Source organism: Bidens hawaiensis, unplaced genomic scaffold (genome assembly GCF_021521415.1).
Source record: "Bidens hawaiensis isolate Kalapana, Puna unplaced genomic scaffold, B.hawaiensis_p1.1 tig00025714_1, whole genome shotgun sequence".
In the NCBI taxonomy this organism is placed as follows: Eukaryota; Viridiplantae; Streptophyta; class Magnoliopsida; order Asterales; family Asteraceae; genus Bidens; species Bidens hawaiensis.
The window spans coordinates 82,650-102,107 of NW_027494111.1; the positions used below are offsets into that span (position 1 = coordinate 82,650).

General features: G+C 32.3%; 2 protein-coding genes across 2 annotated transcripts; both read left to right on the forward strand.

The window, feature by feature from the left end:
• The first annotated feature begins 1,639 nt into the window (after window positions 1–1,639).
• Window positions 1,640–6,802, forward strand: LOC143572086 (polyadenylate-binding protein-interacting protein 9-like). Its single transcript, XM_077057338.1, has 10 exons — window positions 1,640–2,193; window positions 3,196–3,306; window positions 3,395–3,439; window positions 3,525–3,597; window positions 4,695–4,807; window positions 5,583–5,642; window positions 5,724–5,771; window positions 5,893–5,961; window positions 6,508–6,569; window positions 6,655–6,802. Exons 1-10 carry the CDS (start codon window positions 1,924–1,926, stop codon window positions 6,713–6,715), a joined length of 912 nt encoding a protein of 303 aa, XP_076913453.1. The 5' UTR covers window positions 1,640–1,923; the 3' UTR covers window positions 6,716–6,802.
• Window positions 6,803–19,137: 12,335 nt separating this feature from the next.
• Window positions 19,138–19,458, forward strand: LOC143572083 (VQ motif-containing protein 10-like). Its single transcript, XM_077057336.1, has one exon. It carries the CDS (start codon window positions 19,138–19,140, stop codon window positions 19,456–19,458), a length of 321 nt encoding a protein of 106 aa, XP_076913451.1.

Sequence of the window (19,458 nt, forward strand, 5' to 3'; positions counted from 1 at the left end):
TCACCCCATCTTCCAAACCTTTTTTTAAAAACATGGCTGGAAATTGGTACCCAAACCTAGATTCAGATTACAGTTACGACGATTTATGGTCGGCACCGGACCAACCGATGTTTTATTCGGGGTCGCAACAATCATCCGGCTTTCAACCATCCAACATACAACCGTCTCCTAACTTTGTTGTTCCGGAGACACAAGAACCAGAAGGTGAAGCTGCAGGACAAAGAAGACGAGTCCACCGGAAAAAACAAGTTGCAACGGACGGGTCGGGTTCGGCTTCGACTGGAAGGACGAAACGGAAAACCACTCCGTGGTCATCGGATGAGAAGGAAGCCCTGTGTCGGGCTTGGATAGTCATTTCTGAGGATCGGCGTTGCGGTAATTGTTTTAACGTTTTTAAAAATGATTTTAAAAAAAAGTTAAATAAAAAAGTTAAATGACTTACAAATTTATTTATGCATTTTGCAGCGGACTACCAAAAGAGCAAGGTCTTTTGGACAAAGGTTAGGGAGACGTTCTATTCGCTCGTTGGGAGTACAGAGCGGAACGCCGATATGATTTCGGGTCGGTGGACCGAAATCAGAAAATTTTTCGGCTTGTTTACTAATCTGTTCAACAGGAACGCCGGTCGTATGAGACCAAGTGGCAGTGACGATTTGGCGGTTTATAATTTCACTGTCGAAGAGTGGAAGCAGGAGTGCCTGCGGAGGTATGGGACGGTGAAGACGTGGGACGGTGTAAAGGTGTGGGAGAGGTTGAGAAGGTGTTCTAAGTGGGTTGAGCTGGTGGCGCCGGACCTTGATGCGGAAGTAGGGCCGAAACGGACTAAAACTAGTTCGTCTGGAGCGTATAGCACTTCCGCCGGGTCGGATTGCCGGGTTGGATTCGACCTAAACGTTGCGGGGGAGGAAACGTCTTCACCGCCGAGGAGGCGGCCATTGGGAAGGGACGCCAGGGGGAAAAAACCGGCTGAGGGGGAAGCCGTAAACATCAACGATCTTGTTGAATCCCTCAATAAATTCAACAAAACCATGGAGGTGGTCTCTAATGACAAAAAGGAAAAAAAAGAATGAGAGATTTGGACTTCCTTACAAGAGACTTCAGTAACCTAAATCCGGTCGACCAAATGCTGATGGAAAAACAAAAGGAACGTATCCGGAAGAGGTTGATCGAAGAAGACCAAGCCGAAGAATAAGAATAATGTTTTTTTTTAGTACTTTAATTTTTTTTTTAGATATTAATGTGTTTTTTAATTAATGTGTGTTTTTTTAAATAATTTATGAGTTTTTTTAATAATACGTTTTTTTAATACATTTATAAAAAAATAAAAAAAAAACGCGCGCGCCCCCTCTCGCGCCCCTCCACACCATGTCCCGGGGCGCGAGCACCACAACCAACACCCATCTTATCAAGTTTCTCTCTCTGCCACACGTCACAATATTATTGGCTGGCGCCCCCACTCGCGCCCCCCCCACCCCTCGGCCTTATGAATGAGTGAATGACATATTGATTTGTTACATAAAGTACTCCCTACCTACATAGGGTTTTACACCTTTTCTCCAAATCCCAAAATTCTTCACTTTTTAATGAATGGCACCTCACCTTCATCTTTCATTAAATTAAATTAAAAATTAAAAATTAAAAATTAAATTAATTTAATTTAATTTATACCCATTTTCATATCCACTGTTTCATACACATTCAACCCACCTGTGATCAAATTGCTCATATAAACCCTAAACCCCAAAATCCAATTTCCACCAATTCTCAATCAAGATTCAATTTTTACAAGTTTTCCCAAATGGGTTTTTGAAAACACACAAAACCCACTTCTTAAACCAATCCAATTGCAAGTAATCATCTAATTTGAAGCCAAATTTTGCATTTTTAGCTTAAAATCTTTCTGGGTTTTTGATTTTGGGTGGAATGGCTGCTGATCTTGAAGTTTCCGGCGAATCTCCGGCGGTGGATGTTGCTAATTCCGGTGAATCTGATGCTAATTCGGAAATGGGTTTGAGTGGAATTGTTGATATTTTGTCTAATTTGAAGCTGAATCCAATGGCTAAAGAGTTTTTTCCATCATCTTATTCTCCTAATAAGCTTAATTACTTGGCTCCTGCTTTTTATATTAATAACAATAATAATAATAATAATTCTCATGTGGATTCTGTTGAAGGGTACCCCTCTAATCGTAGGGTATGTTTTTTTTTTTAATTAATTAACTTTAGAAATTTTGATCATATTGTAGTGAATTTTTGATTTATCAGATCTGATTTCCTGCTTTTTCTGTAAGCTGAATTTTAACTTTTTTTTTTAATTTGAATTTTATGTAATAATCTTGATCAATGTTCATACTTCATAGTTCTATTTTCTACAATTTTTTAATATTTTTTATATATATATTTTTTTAAAATTTAGTGATTTTTGTTGTGTCAGAGGTTTAGTTTTCCATGTTCCCAAATATCAAATTAAAAACTTTATGTAATAATCTTGATCAATGTTCATAGTTCTATTTTCTACATTTTTTTATATTTTTATATTTTTTTATTAACATTTAGTGATTTCTGTTGTGTCAGAGGTTTAGTTTTCCATGTTCTCAAACATCAAATTAAAAACTTTATGTAGTAATCTTGATCAATGTTCATAGTTCTATTTTCTACATTTTTTTATATTTTTAGAATTTATTTTTAAATATTAGTGATTTTTGTTGTTTCAGAGGTGTAGTTTTCCATGTTCTCAAACATCAAATTAAAAATTTATGTAATAATCTTGATCAATGATTTTCTACATTTTTTAATTTTTACAATTTTTTAATTTTTAAAATTTTTAATTAAAATTTAGTGAGTTTTGTTGTGTCAGAGAAGGAATAACTACAGTCCCTATTAGTTTCCTTGTTCCTAAACATCAATTTAAAAACTTTATGTCATGATTTTGATCAATGCTCATAGTTCATAATCTTGATCAATGTTCATAGTTCTATTTTCTACATTTTTTTTATTTTCTAAATTTTTTTAATTAAAATTTAGTGATTTTTGTTGTGTCAGAGAAGGAATAATTACAGTCCCTATTAGTTTCCTTGTTCCCAAACATCAAATTAAAAACTTATGTCATGATCTTGATTAATTTTCATAGTTTTATTTTCTATTTACTTTTTATTTTATATATATGTTTTTAATTTTAATGATTTTGTTATGACAGAGGAGGAACAGTTACAGTCAGGGAAGAAGATGGATGAATGGGAGGGCTTACAAAGCTCAAAGAGAGGATAGCATTAAGCGAACCGTTTATGTTTCCGACATTGATCATAATGTACGCAACAATTCTCGTTTATTTCTTTTAATATTGAAATAATTCGATCCGATTTTATTTATGTGATGATGTTTTTAACTGTTTGTAGATCACCGAAGAGCGACTTGCTGCTCTGTTTAGTGCGTATGGACATGTAACTTCTTAACTTGATTATTTGAGTTATAATATTTTTATGTAAATCGATAATTTGAGTTATAGTATTTTATGTTATTGTTAAGGTTCTGGACTGTCGGGTTTGTGGCGATCCGCATTCACGTCTCCGCTTTGCGTTCGTGGAGTTTGCTGATGAGAGTAAGTTGCGCATATTATCTTTAAATTTGTAAATTTTAGGAGTGAAAAAACGATATCGTAGATTTGTATCAAAAGTTTTTAAATTTAAGGTAACCGAGTTTCAAAGATTCGAGTAACCTGTCTAAACAATGATGGGTCGGTTACTCTTGAGTCTTGACCACGTTGACCTTTTCTTGAAGACTTGAAGTGACGTAAACACATTTGGTTGACAATCATACCAAAATGGTTACCTTTGTTTAAAGATTATTAGGCTTGTAAACGAACCGAATGAACACGAACGGAGCATGTTCAAGTTCCGTCGTTTAACTTTTAACTTAACAAACAATCGAACACGTACAATTAAACGAACGAGGTTTTCTCGTTCGTGTTTGTTTATGCCCACTCGTTTACGATATAAAGTTTTGTTGGTGTTCGTTCATTTATTAAATAAACGAACATAAACGTTCTTCCTGCCAAATGGTTCACTAATCGTTCAGTTTGTTTACAAGCCTAACAACTAGCCTAGTTTTATATGCGGTAAGCAAAATTAAGTAGGGGTGGCAAATGTGACCCATGGGTTGAATGAGTTGTATTAAAATGTATATAATGGGTTAGAATGGGTCAAACTAAAAAAAGAAAACGATTGGAACGGGTCAAAACGGGTTGACATTTCTTTAAGGGTTTTTTTATGGAACGAGAAAACGGAGGAAACTTTTTAGTACTTGACTTTTTAGTTTTTTATTTATATTTCAAGTTATAATTTTTTTTTTTTTGAATATTTTAATGAGGGGTTTTTAAAATCTCAACCCATTTTGACCCATTTCAAAAACCCCTCATTAAAAAATTCAAAAAAAAAAATAAAAAATCATAACTTGAAATATAAATCAAAAACTAAAAAAGTAAAAATACTAAAAAGTTTCAAACGTTTTCTTGTTCCATATATATATATATATATAAAAACCCTCGAGAAATGTCAACCCATTTTGACCCGTTTCAATCATTTTCTTTTTTTAGTTTGACCTATTCTGACCCATTATATACATTTTAATACAGCCCAATGGGTCACATTTGCCACCCCTAAAATTAAGGTATCTAAAGTATGTGAAAGTTGGTTGCAGATTCTGCAAGAGCAGCTCTTAGTCTTTGTGGCATAATGTTGGGATTCTCTCAAGTTAAGGTTTTACCTTCAAAAACCGCAATCCTTCCCGTTAATCCAACTTTTCTTCCAAGGGTATTATTAGTCACTACGATTTCATATCTAGCTTAAAGTATGGGTGTTCATAATTTGTTGGGAACCGAGCAAAGCGCATTTCATTGAGATCCAAACAGTTTGGTTTGGCGGCTTGGAACCAGCCTTTTTTTTAAAAAATTTATTATTTATATAGTGTATTTATTTTTAAAAAAATTTGTGTTCATTTAAGTGTTTTCATTTATGTTTGTTTGTGTATATTTACATTTGTTCATATATGTACATTTATATTCGTTTACCTTTGTTCAGTTATGTTCGTTTAGATTTTAAACAAACGGACATAAACGAACACAAATGTTCATTTTTTAAATACATAAACGTCAACATAAATATCTGTTTGATTAAGTGTTCATGTCCGTTTAAAGTTAAATGAACGAACACAAACATGCCCTTGTTCGTATTCGCTCGATTCGTTTACAGGCTTTCACTATTCACATTAATGAATACATCGGGGTCTCAATCTCTAGGCTATGCCGATTTTATGTGTGTTCGTGAACCGTTCGTGAACATATTCATGTCCTTAATGAACGAACACGAACATAAAATCCCGTTCGGCAAGTGTTCGTGAACGCATTATTACCTTAACAAACGAACATGAACAAGGCCTTGTTCGTGTTCGTTCAGTTCGTTTACAGCCCTTCATGCCTGGTTTATGGCAGAACCGGACCATGAACAGTTGAACACTTATAGTCTATAAAGATGTAATCATTTATTATAAATATTTATTCATCTACTTTGTTGATGATCTAAAATCCAGTCAGAGGATGAGAAGGAGATGTGTGCAAGAACAGTCTACTGTACAAATATTGACAAAAAGGTTGAAGCTTTTTTCATTCTTTATATATTTAATGATTTTTTTTCAAAAAAAAAAAACACTATTTGAATGGTTGTATTGCAGATTTCTCAAGCTGAGGTCAAGAACTTTTTCGAAGCAAGATGTGGCGAGGTAGACGGTTTTAAATTATTATTATTATTATTATTATTATTATTATTATTATTTTTTATTTAATTATTTGAGTGCGATATTTAATTATGAAGTTATTAAATATGTTGAACTCGTGGTGAAGGTTTCTCGCATCAGGCTATTGGGGGACCATGTTCATTCAACGCGCATTGCTTTTGTTGAATTTGTTATCGTAAGTTTTAATCTTTTTTCTCATTGTTCCTCTGTAGACTTAATGCTAAATATGGCAAATTCTAAGGGTTGATTTTGGGTTGTGGTTTATCTCTAATGAATCAAATTAAAAAAGAAAAATACTAAACAGCCCGATCACATGGTCAAATTATAAAGGTACGATCGGGTTGTGTTTATATCTCTAACGGGTCAAGTAGGTGACGCTGAAAATTTTAACTAAACGGGCCGAAGTGTATTCAAACGCATAAACCTACTAAAAAGTTTATTTGCAGGCGGTGTCCTTTACATGGCATGTTTGTTTGATTTTCGTCCTTTTGACTAACTGACATCCGAAAACCCCGTTAAGTCTTGGCATGTGAGGGCATTTAAGTCATTTTACGCATACTATTTAAGTATTTATAATTAAAAAACAAATTAAATATTAAATAAAATATGTTAAACAAAACCCCCATTAAGTCTTGGCATGTTTGGATTTAACTGAGTTTTTGGATGACAGTTAAATAAAATATGTTTGGCATGTTTTGATGCTATTTTGTACCATTTTTAGGCCGAGAGCGCGATTGTGGCATTGGATTGCTGTGGCCAGACACTCGGGACCCAACCGATCAGGTAAATATTCATATATATTATCTATTTTAAAATCTTGATAAGCAGGAAGTCGATTATTAAAAAAGGCAATTTCTTGAACGTTTAGGGTGAGTCCTTCCAAGACACCAGTGAGGCCTCGAGTGGCTCGTTCTCTTCCAACCAACTGATCAAACATCCTTACTAACCTATGCACCCATGCATCTGTGAGGTGGCGATGGAACTTATGTTCGGTAATTTTAACTTTTTATGTTTTTCTTTTCACTTTTTATGTTTTTCTTTTCTGTTTCGTCCTGGCGTGTCGGCCATGGTCACAGTAGTTATATGAACCAGAGGGAAGACAAAGACACTCCCTAAATTGAGAACTTGTTTTTTCGTTTTGTTTTGTTTTGTTTTCATCATGTTTGATTGCAGAATGCAATCTACAGACAATGAGCAAACTATGGTGATTCTAAGTTGACTTATGTCTTGGTTATATCTCAATTTAATAATAACATAAAACATGATCTAAACATGTTTTAGTAATCCAAATTCCAAACCGACATATTAGATATGTTTGAACATGCAAATGTGTGTTTTAACATTTTTTTCAAATGAAAACATTACCAAAACCACTAATGACCCGTGATATCTAGCCTAAGGTTCGAATCAAATACAAATAAAATTAACATGCTAATTGAGCGAATCAAATAGTGTAATTATATATACAACATAGTGTAATTATAGTGTAGTGTAATTATAGCATAGTGTAATTACACTACGATGTAATTACATAATTTCACTATTTGTATATATAATTACACTACTTGATTTGCACAGTTAGCACGTTAATTTAATTCGTACGTTAACTTTCCCCTTTAGCCAAAACACCATTAATGCACAAATAATATACAACCACATTTGTGATTTTGGGTGTAACATTGATATTTTCCCTAGACCCTGTCTATAGCTCAACTATGATTACGATTTTACTAGGTATAGTGGTTGGGTGTAGTGTAACTTTGAATTCTTCATTCCTGCTCATTTTGGGCTAAACTGTGTTTATACTAGACTAGGCTAAGCAACTCTTCTTTCTTAATAGACTAGGTGTTAAATTTTTTTAGATAAATATTATATAGTTAGTAATAAAAGTTTAGGAATCAAAAAATAGAAGTGGAAACAAAGTTATTTATTGGGTGAAGAAAGAGAGACGAGAAAAATAATAAAGATTTAGGAATTAAGAAACATAATCGGAAAACAAACTTATTTAATACGCGAAGATGGAGAAGCGGAAATTTAAAGAAGGGTTCATGAATTGTGACAAGTGACACCATCATTTACTTATCGTTTATACATATAAATCCGGTATGTAGGGGTTAAGCGCGGTTCAATTTAGATTATTTTTTCCATAAAATAAAGATGCACAGAAATTTTTAGTTCTAGGATTTGAAAATCATTAGCAATATGGTTCATTGGTTCGGTTAATTAGTTATTAGATAAATTTCGGTCTTTATATGATAAGATGAATTTCCTGTGACTTGAAAAGCACAAAGGTGTGATTTTTTGGATGAATTATATTATCATCATTTTCGGTTAATTAGTTATCAGATAAAATTTCGGTCTTTGTACATGATAAGATGAATATCATGACTTAAAAAGCACGAAGGTGCGAATTTTTGGATGAATGATATTATCACGAAGTTAAATGAGCATAATGATATCGAAAGGTATAGTGCAAGCTCGGTGGCCAAAGGCTATCTCCAATAATATATAGAGGTGTAACAACCCGAATTCCGTAACCCTAAAATTTAAATGTCTTATTACAAGCTATTATATTGCAATTTTCTTTTTATCCGGAATAGACGAAACTATAATTGTTGTAGGTTGATTAGTTAATAAGTAATAACAATTCGATAAATGTGGATGTGACCAAGTGAATGCAGTTACCAGATGTGTATGCATCGGAGGTTAGGATGGACACCATTCGATTGATAATTTCTATCGTTCCACAAATAGGTTGGGTCATATTTCAATTAGATATAAAGTCCACCTTTTCACATGTAACATTGGATGAAGACGTATACGTGTAGCAACCTCAATATGTTGCGACGAGTAAGGAACGCAAGGTCTAAAAACTTTGTAAGGCCTTATATGGATCAAAACAAGCTCTAAGAGTTTGGTTTTGTTGTATTGAGACCTACTTTATCAAGGAGGGTTTCACAAAAATCAAAGTAGAACATACTCTTTTAAAAAAAAAAGAGTTTGAAAGGCAACTTTCTTTTTATCAATATACCTTGATGATGTAATTTGCATATGTAATGTGATATAGAGGTGTTGTAGGATTTCAAACAATTTAAATGAAAGGAGTTTGAAATAGTGCCGAACACGGTTCGGCTCGTTTGGAATTAGGCAAAACCGAAATCAAAGTCGTCGGTTTTTTTAATATACAAACCAAACAATTTTCGGTTTTGGTTCGGTCATAGTCGGTTTTTCTTTTAACTCTATGTAGACATTGCAATAAATATATATATATATATATATATATATATATATGTATATATATATATATATATATGAAAATGATGATTTTAAGCTTGTAAGAACATATTAGAGTACCACATATATATTGAATTCAAAAAACAAAAATACTCGCGTGTTACGTGTACTATACGAATACAACTTTGATAGAGTAGTATAGAGTTTAAAACTCAACCAAATTCTTAATAAAAAAAACACTAAAAGTTTAGTCCCAATCTTCATTCATAATCTTATTCATCTTCAAAGTTTAGTCTTAATCTTCATCATCTTCATCACCATCAATCGGTTTGGTTTTCTTAAAATGGATAAACGAACCGAAACCGAAAATTAACCGCCTGTTAATGTTTCGGTTTGTTTTTTTCAATTAATTTGGTTATTCAGTTTTCTGCTCATCCCTAGTTTGAAATGACCGACTTGGGTATGATGAGATTTCTCTTAGGATTGAAGTTTAGAAACATGGAATTCACATTTCACATAAAAGTTGCTAGAATACTTAATCGCTTCAACATGAGTAACTGCAATTCAGTGATCAATCCCAATCTTTATTTTGGGGTGAAATTTGTAGCTAGATGAATGTGATAGGGTTGATAAAACACTCTTCAAGAAGGTTAAGTCTCACGTATATTACCACCACTCGACGTAATGTTATATTAAAGTCACGTGAAGGAGCCGTTTTTCAGTTCAAATAAGTTAGAAGTTGCCAAACAAATATCGCTTACCGCCCTAATTAAAAAGATCAAATTAGAAGGGCGTATTTAATTGGAGGTCTATGCCAACCTGTAATGAAGCACGTGATGAATATTTGAACGTTAATTGTATTTGTTATATCGAAAACGAGTTGCATAGAAACCTTTTTCAAAAATATGTTATAGATCGTTTTTCAAATGATGAAAACCTCTAAAGTGGATTTATAAAGAAATTGAATTTTTAACCTTCGGAAATAAAATTGTATTTTTATCATGTATTTTCTAATGAGTAATCACATATATGTATTATTTATCTTCTAATGAATTTGGTATTATATTTTTGTTATGTGGCTTAACCGGATCCGTATTGGGAAATCTATAATCAAGTGCTAGACATTCGAATACCAAATTTTAAATAAAGAGTGTGGTGGCTTAAAAACAAAAAGAAAGTCGCGTTTATAAAAAAAATATACGATAAACAAATAGCAAAATTTTCCCATTATTTCTAGGATACGTGCTCCTAAAGCAACTATATTACACGTTAAAGTCAAGTCAAAATGCAATCTTTTCTACATTAAAACCGAGCATAAGTCTACTATAATACTAAAATTAACAATTATTTAAGGAACATAAAATGCAAACCATATATTAGTATATCATTTCTAAAGTATTTAACATGGTCCCATTCGGGGGTTTTGAGTCAATATGATTGAAAGAAAGAGACCTGGCAAGTTGGAGTATTTGGCTTGCCTACCTGTTTAGAATATGAAAATAAACAAATAAGTCAGATATGTACAAAATGATATCACAACTTTTTATATCTAAAATTTATAACTAAAGTTTTATTAAATTGTTCAAGACTGGTATCGTAACTTATATGTATTGAGTCAAAACAATTTTTAGAATAAAGTACTTATGATGTGACAGTAGGGATACAATTTTTATACGTATTCCGAAACCCGACTTGAATAACTATTAACCTTAACTCGAAAGTATCCATGTTCATGAAACTTGAACCCGAATCTAATAAACCGGACCTGTACTCACTCGAGTAGAGTACCGTGTACTTTTTAATGGGTTATTTGGGTTTAGGTACACCCGAATAACCCATTTGACCTAGTTGACCGTAGCAAATGCTATTACATCACCGCTTCATGTTATATGTAACACCCTTGGCAAACACAACGTCCCACTCTTAGGCTATCCCACATCTCTACATTTGTACCGTTATCCCAACTACTTTCAATTCTATATTATGATACACAATTGTACGCATTATGATTTTCATGCGAGGATTTCGGTAATTATGTAGGCCTCCATAATTACTTAGATCGTCGGATGGTCCACATAACTCGTCCTATCATGTGAGTTACAAAACATTTGAAAGACATGATCTATAGTGGAAACAAGAATTTTAGTATATTTGGTTATAAATAGGCGATAGTCATTGTGTAAAATATTGCTAAAAACGAATTGAATCCTTGAGTTGATTTAATAAAATATTAAAGTTTCTAAAACGTTTTTTGATATAAATTTTGGAAGTTGGAAAAGGAAATGATTCCTTAGAATTGGGAGTGAAACGAATTGGGATGAATGAGATCATGAGATAAACTAGGGGTACAGTAGTATAGGAAGTTGTCTTTTAAGAAGGTATGTTTTATTGTAGAAGCATAATCAATAAATTATTAGAATTAAAATTGTTTAAATCCAAAAATCGAGTGAAGATTTGTTATAATGTATGATTGAGAAAGATAAAATATGTTTAGATAGAAAAATGACAAAAACATTTTCTTTGATAAACATAGTTGTGGATAACTTGATTAATTAGATCTATAAAAATGTGGATAATTGAAGTTTATTGAATTGAAATATTTTGTTTAGGTTGCAACGTAGGGTTTAAAAGAATAAGTTTGGAAAAAAAATTTGGGCTTGCTGAACATGATTGAATCGAGAACACACGTGGCGTAGGTGATTAGGATTTTCATAGTTGTAGCAATTACAGAAAGCAGGGTATAAGATTTGAGTAAACGTCGTAGCATGGGTTTTAGAATTTGACGGCATAGACAGTTTCGGAACGTCTTGTGGTGCGTGGCAAGTGAAGCATAACGAGTGAATCTTGACGTAAATTTTCTTGTTGAGACGCTATGATTTTGTTGAGATTGATTGTTAATTTGATTGGTGGCATATTGTTGATGTTTTAGACTTGCGTTTGTTATTGTTGTTGTTATGAGAATGAGTAGGGGTAAATTAATAAACAAGATTGAAATGATTGTATTTATGTTTTGGAAATTGAGTTTATATTTTAGAGATCGCAGGAGCTATTTCCTTGACTAAACATGTGGTCATGAGGCGGTTATAGAAAATAAATAACTGATGTTTGATGTTGAGAAAACATTCTATGATTCATAAGGGGATTTAATGAGAAGATTGGATAGTTGTGTAGATTTCATATGAGTTATTGTGTATAACGAAACTTAAATATGTTATGATGATGTTTATTCATAACTTAAGGATAAGTCAGAATCCAAATTGAAAATCAATGAGTTAATTTGATAAGTGAATGAGTTTTATCAAAGTTTGATATGTTTTAACAAATTAAAAATTTGAGGTTCAATACTTGAAATATGTTTAATGGTTTATGTATATGATACCATAAGTATAAGATAGCCATTCGATTATTAGATTGCAATAATATTACTTGATATTTTGATAATATATTAACGTGATAAGATGAATAAGTGAAAACTAATAGAGTGTAAATTGTTTTGATTGACTCGTGATAACCGAGTCTTGATGAATGAAGAATTTGTATCCGATCGGGCGAATAAAAATGTTTTGAGTGTATGAGTAGATCAAATCAATAGATCTTGATTCAAAAATGATTTAGTAAATAAGAAATTGAATAGTTTAATAATAGAATAATTGAATAGTTAAATCAAATCATAAATTGGTTCGTATAAAATCAAACAAATAAAACAATTAACGAATGTTCTTCGAGGTGTTGGGTTTCCCATGAGTTTTCCATGGCATTTTGTTTTGGATAATTGTTTGACGCTTGATTCTTGCTTTGGATAATTGTTTGATTATGGATTTCATTATTTAATAGTAAAAACTTAATTTTGTTTTCATGATGCATATAAGTATTTATTATCTTGATTGATTGTTAACTATTGCTTCACATAGATCTTTTATCTTTTGATTGTGTTCTTTAGATTTAGGGTTTATGTTTAAATCATTACTTGGTGTTTTGATTATTGTGATTAAATGGGCCCATTAGATCATAGAAGCTTGTTGATAGTTGGTTAGGGTTTTAAATGTTTTGCTAAATTCCAATAGCTGTAAGGTGAGGAGTTGTTCATGTGTCTTGGTCAATTGCATGCTAGGATAGTTAGTGACAATATTCTTGCTTATTGTGTTGATCCATGTTCATGATGTCATGTTAGCTTATCAAGTTATCTAGGGTTTAGTGTTTTGTAAGATTGCTTGCTGTAGATACTATTAATTAACCCTAATTGATAACTTTGCGGAAATCAATAATACTGATTGCTTAATAATCTAATAATTGTTCTTTGGGATTTCATTTGATTCAGTCAAATGTCCTTAGGGTTTGTTAGATGAATACGTTTAGAAATCAGTTTCCATAATCATGTTATTTGTCCATTGCTTGATGATTGTTGATGCATGGGATTCTTACCTAGGTAGATTCCTTCTCTATTTGATTCTGATCTTGTGTTTGGTTGCTTGTTTCTCGTTTACTTGCTTATTTGTTTTCTTATTTTAATATTAGTTTAATATTAGTTTTAAAATCCCTCTTAAAACATTAATAATAAATAGTCGTGTCGTAAGTCGAGTCTAATTAGTTAATTAACGTAATTTATAGAGTCCTGTGGGTTCGATATTCCGGACTTACTTAGCTTAGTACAATTGACCGGTTCACTTGCCGGTGTTTTGTTTAGTTGAGTTTTAGGTCTAGTTTTTATTACTTGTTTAATTTAGTTAATATTTATTGACTGTTTTGAACACATCAGTGGATATGATTTTCAAAAAAGTTTTATAGAGAACTATTCTTTTTATGTAAAAAAAGATAACTTTCATCTAAAAACCATCGAATTTAAATAACTTGTAACGAAATCTATATTTTCTGACAACCCTTCTTTTAATGCAAAAAAAGATGAAATTCACCTCAAATGCGTCGAAGGAGATGAATTTATGAGAAAAAGATTTTGGCTAGAAAACTATCAGTTCAGACAGATTTGTTTGTAACTTTCACGTCACCTTTACACGTGTCAATCTGTGACTGGTTAACAAAACTCACGTCACGATTCCCAATCTCACGTTCCCGATTAGTTTGGTTGAACTAGTTTGGTAATTAAAATCACTTTTGGACTAACTTGGTCTTCTCTCTCCTATTTTTGACTATTTTTGAAATTATCCCAATATTTAATTATAACTGTTAAATATTTAATATATCATAATTCATAAGTTTGAATATCATGTTATAGCTTATAATTATTGGAAACCCACCTCGTTGCGGCTGTGCGAGACAAATTCGAATGATATCAGTTAAGTTTATTCCGACAACAACACTAAGTAAAAAAATAAATTTGTAAAAACATCCAAAACAATATTGGCACACATACAATTGATTAAAGTGACACGATGTGGTTGCTATCGGTTAGGTTCATATCGATATAAGCACTAAACCCAAACAATAAATTAGCAAACGTCTTGAACAGTAGTGACACTATTATACCCTATGATACAAAAGGTTAACGTATCTAAAGCAACATTTATTCGTTCAGAAAAACATGGGTGTTGCAGGGGCGAATCATTGCAAATTTGGTCAATATCAGAAATATTTGTTATAGTACCGAAATTAAGCCAGAAAAATAATTTTGTCAAGTTAACATATGTGAAAATAAAAAAAGAAGAAATAACATGGGTGTTGTGGCGGCGACTCAACGCGAATTTGATCGGTATAGTTAGGTTCTATGGAAACCAAATCTAAAAAATAATTTCGTCAGATTATCATACTTAAAACAAAAGAAAACTAATAAAGCATACTTAAAAAACTAATAAAAAAAAACCTAAAACAGCATAATGTTGCCAAGGACTCGAACTTGGCAGAGCATGGGCAAATTAGAAATTCATATAATAGTAAAAAGATATTTTTAGCAAGTGATATCTAATGTCTGTGTTCATATCAAAGCCCTAAGATTCCAATAAATAAATTAGAAGCTACAAAAGAATTAAAAAAATAATATCTGTTCGATGAAAAGTCATATTAGATTATATCAAGCCATTTTTTATAAGAAACTTAGCTATAAAATTCAATATTGAAATATTATATAAACAAATTAACATGTGTAAGGTTCTTATTTTATGAAAATAAATCCATATTGTGTGGCATGGCCTATTTGAGAAACTTTACATAGTTATAATTTAGCGGTATTAAGTAGCTGGATAAGACTTTGATTTTTCAAATGGTGTGGGTTTAAGTCTCGTGGTTTTTAATATTCATTTGAACCATTATAAATCTGGTGTGTCATGTCTATCCCTTAAACTATTTATTTATTGCATTTACTGTTATTGTGTTGTGAAAATGGTGTAGTTTAAGAATAGGGTTAGTGACCAGGTAAGTTTCCGTTTAAAAAAATAGTTATATAATATTAATGTGTCCTTTATGTATGTCCGTACGCAAGTGGAAGCAAAGAAGACAACTGCAAGTTGCTCTATTGAACAAGATCAGAATATGTAAAATAGCATGTCAAAGTGGATTCAACATTCAAAAACATGACCCCATGATCTCTTTCAAAATTGAAAGTTTTGTTAGAAAGAGGGTGTATATCATCACAAAATTCGAAAAACAGTTAAGAAATATGGCAAGCTAAAATATTTAGTAAATTGTTGCTTCTTAGCATGGTTTTATAAAGGCATTAAGCATGGTCTAAAATGTCTTTTCATCTTGCAATCCATTTTCTCACACCGTACATAAAAGGAGACAAAATCAAGTAAGAAATATCAATAACATTGACTAAGAGTAAATTGCGGTTTTCGTTCTCATGGTTTGTCTAATATGCGGTTTTAGTCAAATAGTTTTAAATTTGCGATTTTCGTCCTTATGGGTTCAATTAACTTGCAATTAAACCCGAATTCACTAACCCGTTAAGTCTGGTCGTTAAACCTCATTAGCGTGTCCCTCACGTGAGGGGCGGTCTTTCCCTTTTTCTCCCAAAATAAACCCCAGTCCTGATTCGCAAGCCCCCTCACGCGAGGGGTTGGATTGTATTTGGGAGAAAAATGACAAAATTGCCCCTCACGTGAGGGGCACGCTAATGAGTTTAACAACCAAAGTTAACAGGGTTAGTGAGTTTGGGTTTAATTGCAAGTAAAATGAAACCACCGGGACAAAAATCACATATTTAAAACTATTTGACTAAAAACCGTAAATTTAGACAAACCACAGGGACGAAAACCGCAATTTACTCTTGATTAAATAAGAAAAAATCGACTCTAAACATTCAATAATCAAAGTTAACCTTTGTTTATAAGTCATACACGTACCCACACTGTACCAGATTGCATACATCTTCCCTAAAGGGCTTCCAAAGATTTTATTTGATGATTTTCGGCTCAGCGACCACCTCCCTCTTTGATTGCTGGGTGTAACAAAATCATTGTAATATGGTAACAGTATAATAAAGGCTCTCATAATATATATTCTATAATATTCTCTAATAATCGTTGTTGCAAGTTCAGGTGGGATCAAATGTCATGTTCGTGACCAATAAGAGATCATATGCAATGACATGATTTCATTTAGCGGGACCCATATTTCATGAGCTTCGGTACGAAAGTGACCTTCATGGTGGTGTGTGATGGTTGCCTTTAGGTGTCCTCAATGTTGTGCCTCGTTTGCGATTTGAGCAATCTAATACGCGATTTAGAAGAGTGGGAGGTGTTGTGAAGTCATCTTCATAACCGATTCGAGACATGATTTTGGTGAAGGGTGGGGGTTTTGGTGTTAAAATAAAATGGATTATAAGTTAAGTTATATAAACAAGTATTTGTATGTTTGTCAATTCATAAAGAATAAAAAAAGGTATATTGACAAAAATAATATAAAAATGACTAATATTATTCAAGTTTTGGTGTGAATGAATTATCATGTTTGGCAATGAATCACTAACTAGAGCAAAGTTTTACTATGACTAACTATTTAAAATAATTTGCTAGCTTAATCGTGTATGTTCTACAAAAATTAGAATACAAATGGTGGCAATAATGCAAAAAGATAATATTTGACCGTAATGAGTTATAATGTGCAATTTGGGATTTACCAGGAATTGTTATGTGTTAGTGAGTTGGTTTAATTAGGTTGCACAAACTCACATTAGTTCATAAAAAGTTAATTTGGTGATAAATTAAATAAAGTGCAATTTGATATTGTAGTAGCAGCTTAGTTCATACGGCAGCAACTTTGTTTATTGGTAACCAATGAGCTAAGTAGCAAATAAGATGCGATATCTCGGTAGGCATTTAGAACTTTGATAGCAACAAGTTGCTACTGAATGGAGTTTCTAATATTAATGCATCTGCAACGGTTAAACCTCACTGACATAACTGTTTAAGAAAAACTATGACATTTCACCCAACCATTGTAGCGATTCAACCTCCTTATAAAGGACTCGTTTGGTTTAAATCCAACAACGAATTAATCCAATTTCATACTTCAATTTCACGTATAAGAACATCTCATTCATTTACTAGCTCCTACACCTCTCTATACAAACACTTACTTGCAATATCTAAAATGATGGTTCTCATAATTTTTCAACTTGACTCGCGTGTATGGCTCTTTTAACTTACTAAAGATCAATTTTTTAAAATTCGGTTTTTGAACTTAACGGGTTAGGCTCAGAAATGGTACAGTCAGTTGTATTTAACAGTTCAACCAGGTTAACTAATTAACCCTGCAATTCCACAAAAATATAAGTTCATCTAAAAAATAATAAAAAAGTACATAATTCCATAATATAGTAGGTTAAAAACTTATTGACATTGATATACAGTATATTTCGACGTATTACGTATTAGGGGTTTCGTCATATCCACGTGGTGGTATTGATAAGATACTTAGACGTTACTGTCCAATAATGCCAGCATGTTCGATGGTGAAGTTTCATCTGAAGGTTCGGGGGATCATGTGGCTTGACCAGAACCATATTTCATAAGGGCTTTTTGGTCCTTCTAGACTGCTTTGATTAATGGTCAACTTCTCCAACCATGCATATGTACTTACTTTCTATACAAGTCCTTTAATTATGTTCAAAAGTATCTTTTGGCATTTTGGACCAAAACTTTTCTTTGTTTTTTTCATACCCTTTTCTTCTTGTTTTTTTATTCTATAAAAACACACACACACATATAATAACTATTCTTTATAAATAAAGAAATTAGCGGGTTTTGATGATTTTTAAAGTTATAGATTCATTATAACATCTTATATTTAACTAAAATTGAACCTGTTTAAGAATAATTGTGTGATTTGTTTACTACAATAAAACGTTGTGACTGGTAAGTTATAAGATCATATATGTAAATGAGCCTAATTAGGATATTTGCGAGCAATTTTTTGATGTCTTTGTTAAAACAACCAATATTAAGCAAGCTCGAGCTTAATTTATAGTTTATTTAATGAACGAGTTTGGATTGAGCTTTCGATACTAGTCTCGAAACTCGATAATTAGTCATTTTAATTCAACATATTAAAAGGTTTTGTTATATTACATTAATATCATTATCATTATCGTTTTATATATATATATATATATATTAACAAGAATAACTTGTGTAAAAGTAGTAATGCATGCATATAAATTAAATAACTTAACATAAATAAATGAGTTAGAGATCTAACTTGAAAACTAACTCACGAATTCAACTTGTTCATCAAACATAAAACTCTAAACGAGAAGCTCAACTTCTTTTTTAGTTAAACAAGTCAAACTTGAGTTTTGATATGTCTGCCATCAGCTAGACTATACTAGAATAAAATGTGAAAACGGAAATTAAAAGGGCGAAAGTTGAATATTTTAAATTGTTGAAGGGTAAATATTGGCAACCGAGTTTACTTGAGCAATAAACACCTCGACCCCTACACCCTCGTTCCTAAAGTCTTCCTAGACACTAGACACACTCCTATATAAACAAACCATCAAACACACAATTTTATATTCATTGTAGTCATCTTTGCGTACTTGGCTTCCTATAAAGACTCATTGTGATCATACTTTGTGCCTTTTTTTCATCTAAAGTATACTCTTTATTTCTCCAAAACTCGGGTCGAAAAAGAAGTAGTTCGTCTAGGCGAATCAAGAACCAAGAATATGTCTAGATCAAGACAAGAGCCTGTCAAAGTTGTGATCATCAATACCGAGTATGTTGAGACTGATGCCATGAGCTTTAAGTCCGTGGTTCAACGTCTAACGGGTAAAGATGCACCTTCTCCTGCCCCCTCTCCTAAAAAGAACTTGTCATACCACGGTGGTGGTGGTGTAGGTGTCGGTGGTGGTGTTTGCGATGGTCGTGGTAATCCTTATAGTGGGAATACCCCGGTGTTGAATAAAGGGATGTCCTTTAGAGACCTTGACAAGTTGCTACTAGAGTTGCCTACCATGGATGATATCTATCAATATTATGTTGATTAA